This window comes from Colobus angolensis, unplaced genomic scaffold (assembly GCF_000951035.1).
Source record: "Colobus angolensis palliatus isolate OR3802 unplaced genomic scaffold, Cang.pa_1.0 Scaffold44, whole genome shotgun sequence".
NCBI lineage: Eukaryota > Metazoa > Chordata > Mammalia > Primates > Cercopithecidae > Colobus > Colobus angolensis.
This window is the reverse complement of record NW_012117821.1, coordinates 1,156,488-1,163,138: the sequence shown is the minus strand read 5'-3', so window position 1 is coordinate 1,163,138 and position 6,651 is coordinate 1,156,488. Positions and strand designations below refer to the sequence as shown.

Sequence of the window (6,651 nt, the reverse complement as noted above, 5' to 3'; positions counted from 1 at the left end):
TCCCAGCACTTTGGGAGGCCGAGACGGGCGGATCACAAGGTCAGGAGATCGAGACCATCCTGGCGAACACGGTGAAACCCGGTCTCTACTAAAAATACAAAAAAAAACTAGCCGGGCGAGGTGGCGGGCGCCTGTAGTCCCAGCTACTGCAGAGGCTGAGGCAGGAGAATGGCGTGAACCCAGGAGGCAGAGCTTGCAGTGAGCCGAGATTGCGCCACTGCACTCCAGCCTGGGCGACTCTGTCTCAAAAAAAAAAAAACAAAAGAACTGGCCCAGAGTGCTGACGAGTTACTGGGTGCAGCACACCAACACAGTACATGTATGCATACATAACAAACCTGCACGTTGTGCACATGTACCCTAGAACTTAAAAAAAAACTGAAAAAAAAAAAAAAAAGAAGTTAAAAAAAAAAAAAAAAAAAAAAAAAAAAAAAAAAAAAAGGAACTGGCCCAGAAACCGGGCCAGTTACAGCCACAAAGCACCAAACAAGTCCAGATAGGCGCCAGATTCCCACCGGCTCCTACTGCTCGGCTTCTGGGGTCCACTGTGCCTGCCAGCCCTGAGCCAGGGCCCCTGCAACCCCTGAGGAATTTCCAGGCAGCCACATCAAGGTCCTCATTCCAACACATTCTCCACCGAACAACCCCGGGCAGTGTCTGTTCCTTGTTGTGGGAAAGGCTGGGACAGCACAGAGCCCACTCTCCTTGCCTGGTCAGCCTGCGGGGCTGGTCAGCACCAAGGCGAGGCCAAGTGAAAGAGATTCTCTCTGTACTGGAGAGGAGGAAGCAGAGAAAGGGCTGTGGTGGGCCTCTGGCAGCTGCACGCAGAGGTCACGGTGACACCGTGTGACACTGGCACGGGCAAGAGGAAAGGAAAGAGCCCTGGGCCTGATCCTGTGCACTCCCCCAGCTGGGGGAGACCTTGTGTCCTGAGGGCTGAGCACACCCTCTGGCTGCCCCCAGGACCACGCGGAGCTCAGCAGAATGCCGGGGGTCCCAGTGGCTCCTGGGCCAGCTGCGGCCCTCACCTCAGGTAGCGGCGGATAGGCTCACAGGCGACCTCCAGGATGACCATGGAAGGGTCCAGCACACGCAGCGCCTTGATGGCAGAGATGTAGAGGGTGATGATGTCACACGTGTTGACGCCTACAGCCAGGGCAGAGGCCAGCAGTCATGCAGTGCCCGGGACCACAGCCTCCCAGGGGCCAACGCCCGAGTAGACAGCTGGCCATGCCAGTCAGGTGGTCCACAGGTCCCCACTGCAGTCTTGTTCCCTTGTCCCCCCAACCCCATCTCTACCTGCTCACAGGCCCTGCCCTGCAGGGTGGTCTGTTCCGAGAGAATTAAGTCTCATCACCTCAGACCTACCAGTCAGTCCTGACTCCCTTCAAAGAAGCAACAAGCAAGCTGATGGGCACTTGAGACCCTCTAAGGACCTTGCCAACTGCTTCTCAACCCATTTCTTCCTTAGACCTCCAAGTCCAGGGCTAGCAGACTGGGCCCCAGGCTCCCTGGCTGTGGGCACCCTGGTGAGTGTCTGAGCCCCGAGCGCTGGGCAGCCGGGCAGCACACAGCACCTGGATGCAGGAGCCGAGTCTCCAGGGCAGCCTTGAGGGACACGAGCAGCTGCTGCCTCTGGTCTGTCCTCTCCAGGCAGTACTTGAGGTCCTCGATGGCTGGCCGGGAGTCGGGAAAGTCTACAAGAAGAGGAACATCCCTCAGGGACAGACGCAGACGTGTGTGCACACGCGGGCTGGTGCAGGGTGTGTGCAGCGTGAGAGGACATGCGCTTGCCAGCCCCAGGAAGATGATGAGACCACCTGCTAGGCACCAGACGTCTCCCCGGACACTTTGGCGTGCTGATGCATTTGACCACAATGCCACAGGGTGGACAGAGCAACACCCAGGGGCCAGTCCCCAGCAAGAGCCAAGAACAAGGGAGAGCATAGTCAATTAAAAAAATGTAGATGGACACCTAGAAGCACTGTCCAGCATCTGCCACAACTGCCCTGATCCAGGCATAGGGGACGCCTGCGGTGGGGAGGGTCGCAGCCCTGCCCAGTGCACCCCCCTGCAAGAGCGACAGTGAAGGCACGGGGAGCCCAGACTCTGACACAGAGAAGACACGGCGAAGGTCCTAGGAAGGCTCCCCAGACAGGAGAGAGGACCCCGAGGCCGGGGCGGGACAACCTCGGATGATGCTGAAGAGCTCCTCGATGCGCAGGCTGGCATAGATGCGGTAGAAGAACCTTTGCACGTGGCAGCGCCAGCGGCGCAGGGTGTTGCCGGCCTCAGGAGACGCGGGCCTGGCGGGGCCGTCCTGCAGGAACACCTTGCCGAGCCAGCCGACCACCCGCTCGATCCACTGTCAGGAGAACACTAGCGTGAGCTGTAGAAAGGCATGGTGAGCCCCAGGCTGACTCACAGGCTGGGAGGAGCCTCGCAGCCACCCACTCTGTCGGCCAGGACTCAGGGGAGCCCGAAGGCCACCTGTGTCTGGAGGCGGGAAGCACATCAAAACCTTCAGGGTGGGTGATGGCCCAAAAGGCGATGTCCCGGCCCCCCTGCGGTCCTCATGCCTCTCACACGCACCAGTGCCCACACTTATCGCTGGCAACAGCAGCCCTAGCATGAGACGTGATGGACACACATGGCCCGTGCACTGTGCCTGGCGGGCACATTTGCCCCCACTTAAATGGATAAACACGCCCTTGAGACCACACATGTGACCAGCCCCCACTCCCCCGCCATGCAGACGACACCGCACAAGAGCGTCTCTGAGTGAGCACGAACCCCTGGACGGCAATTCCACCACGGGGGCCCAGGCGTGCACACATCCCACAGACCTGCTACCCAGTGACAAGACCGCATGGACGTTCACCCTCTCCACCCTACTGCCCACTCTTGCCCACCGCTGTGGGGATGCCCTCTCTCTTTGAAAGCCTGACATCACAGCCAATCTGCACCTCAGTAGGTGGACTCCGAAGCACCGAGGAAAGGACAGGTGACATGTGAGAACAGGGTAGGGGGACCCACACGGGTGGGCCCAGCTCCCCTATGGCCCTGGGAGTCCAGAGCAGAGCCCCAGACCACACCCCAACAGTGCAGAGGCCTGGAGGCCCCATGTGAGGGTGTCTCGCGCCCTGCTGTGGTACAGGCTGGCTGTAGGTCAGTCCATGAAGGACCGGCCAAGCAAGTCCACACTCAAGTAGGGCAGCAAACAGGAGAATGGGGTCCATTCACTGGCCCTTCTGGTGGGCCCGGCTTCATCACACCTGCCTGGGGCACCCCGTGGGGACCCTGGCCCGGTATTGCCTGCAGCCATGGGATTCTGAGCAGATCTGGTGAGCACACCTCACATGAGTCCTCGCTGTCACCAGGGCCCAGAAGTACTGGTCTCTACCCGACATCAAGACACCTCCAGCCACCACCCGGTCCGGGCCCACCCAGGCCTCCACGCTCTGGATGCTTCTGAAGCCAGGTGTCAGGTTTGCCAGAAACCTACTCCCCTGTCCCCAGCGGGGCACAGCCCAAAGGAGGGGCCCTCACCTTGTGGAACTCACGCAGGAAGGAGCGCTCGTACTCGCCTCGGCAACGGTCCTCCATCCTCTCCCGGGTCACCTGGTGCAGGGTGGTGGTCACAGCCTCGGCACTGACCCGCTCCAGCAGACTGAGCCTGTGTCTAGAGGAGAGTCCTAGCCATGGGGCACCCACAGCACACACCGGCCCCTCTAGCCCAGAACAGCCCCATGCCAGGACAGTCCTGCCTATAGAGTGCATGCAGCACACACACGCACACCCCCACACCCAGCACGCACCTCCCCACAATCCTCAGCTGTGGGGCCCACTGTGCCTGCCAGCCCTGAACCAGGGCCTCTGTGACCCCTGAGGAATTTCCAGGCAGCCATGTCAAGGTCCTCATTCCAACACGTTCTCCACTGAGCAGCCCTGGGGAGTGTCTGTTCCTCGTCAGGGGAAAGGCCAGGACAGCACAGAGCCCACTCTCCTTGCCTGGCTGGCCTGGGGCGCTGGTACCAAAGGCTTCAAGAAGCCACTCGGAGCACAGAGCACTCCCAGGCTCTGCTGTCCCCGCCCAGCTGGCCTCTGTCCAGGTAGGGACACTGGACTTCCCCATGTGATCAGTGGCAGCACATGGCAGCAGGCATGGCTGTCAGGGGCCCTATCCTTATCTCCTAGGATCAACTCTGAAATGACATCCAGTTGCACCGCTGCCCTGGCCCCAGAAACACAGATGCCACTGTTCGTGCCTTTCAGTGCAGTCTCTGGTCTACAGCGGCAAAAGGACTCCAGAGGAGAATGAGAAAGGTTGCTGTGTAATTTTTGCTGGGATGAGCCGAACAGAAGCCCTTCATGGTCACCCTGACCTCTGCCAGCAACAGGACCACTCCTTTAGTCCACCTAAGACCTCTCAAATAGTTGGCCGGGCGCGGTGGCTCAAGTCTGTAATCCCAGCACTTTGGGAGGCCGAGACGGGCGGATCACAAGGTCAGGAGATCGAGACCATCCTGGCTAACACGGTGAAACCCGGTCTCTACTAAAAATACAAAAAAATTAGCCGGGTGTGGTAGCAGGCACCTGTAGTCCCAGCTACTCGGGAGGCTGAGGCAGGAGAATGGTGTGAACCCAGGAGGCAGAGCTTGTAATGAGCCGAGATCGCGCCACTGTACTCCAGCCTGGGTGATAGAGCAAAGACTCCATCTCAAAAAAAAAAAAAAAAGACCTCTCAAATAGCTGCATGGCTATACCTCTGTTCAATGTGACAAAGGCACCACAAATGGCCGAGGGTGTGCCAATTGCTAGAGGACAACAGGACCTGTCTCTCACAACAAAACCCTCTCCTCTCCAGAGAACCAGACAGGAGACTGCCTGCCCTCACAGTGACCTGATCTCCCTGGAGAGCAGCAGCAGCAAGCTTCTGTTCACAATTACAGGGCAAGGAACATCGACGAGGGTGAGAATCATTCCTTGCCCCAGGGTCGACAAAAGGCACAGTGGAATTCTGCAGAGTCCAAGAAGTTTGGAGTTGCTAAGAAATTTGCTGCTGCAGACACAAGCCACATAGGGCCTTACCACGGGCAAGGCATGAATCCGTGGGACTGCAGGTGAGTGACAGAAGAGAGACACCTGTGTCCAGGACACACTGCACAGGAATCCCTGGACTCTCTCTCTGTCATGTTCCTGGTTATCAGGACGGCTCACCAGCTTTCTGCACAGGCCAGCTGGACCCAGGGGAGCAACCAGAAGGAGCGAGAGCACGGCCATCAGGACAGACTACTCACAAGACCTGGCTGAGCTGATGGAACTGTTCCAGAGCCTGGCGACACCAGCACTGTTGCTTGTCACTGCTGCACCCTGCACACAGCGGGCTCTGCAGGAGCCGGTAGTACCGGCGACGGGCATACCGGCTGTCCAGCTCCCCCTCCAGTTCCGGGTCTGTGCCCCCTTCCCCCTTCCTCTTACTCTGCATATAGACTCTCAAGAAGCACCCGTACAGACGCTGGATCATCTCTTGGAAGGTTCTGGGGGTACTAAAGAACAAGACTCCACGCAACATAGTGTGGACTTTTTCTCGCAGCCCCTGAGCACCGGTGCCCATCAGCAAGCCCAGGCGAGTCCATTTCTCCAGCAGCTCTAGGCTACGCAGGTAGGGATCCAGGCGGCTCTCCAGCAGGCCAAAAGCGTCAAGGAGCAGCAGAAGGCACTGGGGCTCATCCAGAGAGTTCTCGCATTGGGAGATGGCATTCCAGAACTCAGGGGAGATGTTGGCCTGCAGATCGTTCTGCAGCACCTCTACGAACCACTCCTCCAGGACCGAGTGCAGGCCGTGGCCCCTCAGAACCTCCACCGCCGCCCGGAGCTCCTCTTCCTTTGGCGGTACTGCACCGCTGGTCCGGGAAGACACCTGGAGCGCAGAAAACCGTGAAGCGAGGGAAACACAACATAGAGGTGGGGAGAGGCGGGGAAGGGAAGAAGCTGAGGAGTAGGCTGCAAAAACTCCGCTACCCCCCCCCCGTCCGTGGTGCCCGTCGCTGGGCCGAAGCTAGGGAAGGGCTGCCAGCGGAGCTGAACGAAATGAAACGGAAAGGTGGTGGAAAGTGGCAGGACAGGGCAGAGGCGGATGACGGACAGAGCTGTATGAACCCGAGGGTGGCCGCCCCAAAGCGCATAGGGTCCCGGAAACTCCGCGCGGGGCCGCCGCTCTCTTCGCAGGCCTCACCAGCCCCAGTGCAGCCGGCGGCACCAGGCCGGTGCTCACGGTATTCCAGGCCACTAACAACTCCTGTCCGGGCCGGGAGTCGGTGTCCCCCTCCGCCACCACAACTGCCGCCGCCATCTGCAGCCACCGGCTCCGAGATCCCCTCGGCACGGCGCGAGGCGATGACGCACGTCTGCACGCGCAGCCATGACGCGCACAAGGCGCTCAGCGATGACGCGCTAGTTCGGCGCGCCGTGAGGGAGTCGTGCGCAGGCGCGGACAGCGTTGGTTCCGCGGCGGTTGGGGTGGCGGGTCCCGGGCGGCGTTGACCATGACCCAGCAGGGCGCGGCGCTGCAGAACTACAACAACGAGCTGGTCAAGTGTGAGCGGCGCAGCCGGGACGGGGAGGTCGGGAGGGCCGCAGGCCGGGTTC

At 60.0% G+C, this 6,651-nt stretch overlaps 2 protein-coding genes across 2 annotated transcripts in view; one reads left to right on the top strand and one right to left on the bottom strand.

The window, feature by feature from the left end:
* The window catches only part of ANAPC2 (anaphase promoting complex subunit 2), a 14,061-nt gene extending 7,632 nt beyond the window's left edge, over positions 1-6,429 (bottom strand). The window contains exons 1-6 of the mRNA XM_011957256.1: positions 6,239-6,429; positions 5,301-5,923; positions 3,550-3,682; positions 2,191-2,365; positions 1,578-1,697; positions 1,029-1,146 (exon numbers count right to left, since the gene is read on the bottom strand). Coding sequence (XP_011812646.1) covers positions 1,029-1,146; positions 1,578-1,697; positions 2,191-2,365; positions 3,550-3,682; positions 5,301-5,923; positions 6,239-6,355 — 1,286 coding nt within the window. The 5' untranslated portion in view covers positions 6,356-6,429. The remainder of the gene's footprint in view (positions 1-1,028; positions 1,147-1,577; positions 1,698-2,190; positions 2,366-3,549; positions 3,683-5,300; positions 5,924-6,238) is intronic.
* Positions 6,425-6,651, top strand: part of SSNA1 (Sjogren syndrome nuclear autoantigen 1) — a 1,737-nt gene continuing 1,510 nt past the window's right edge. The window contains exon 1 of the mRNA XM_011957257.1: positions 6,425-6,600. Coding sequence (XP_011812647.1) covers positions 6,549-6,600 — 52 coding nt within the window. The 5' untranslated portion in view covers positions 6,425-6,548. The remainder of the gene's footprint in view (positions 6,601-6,651) is intronic.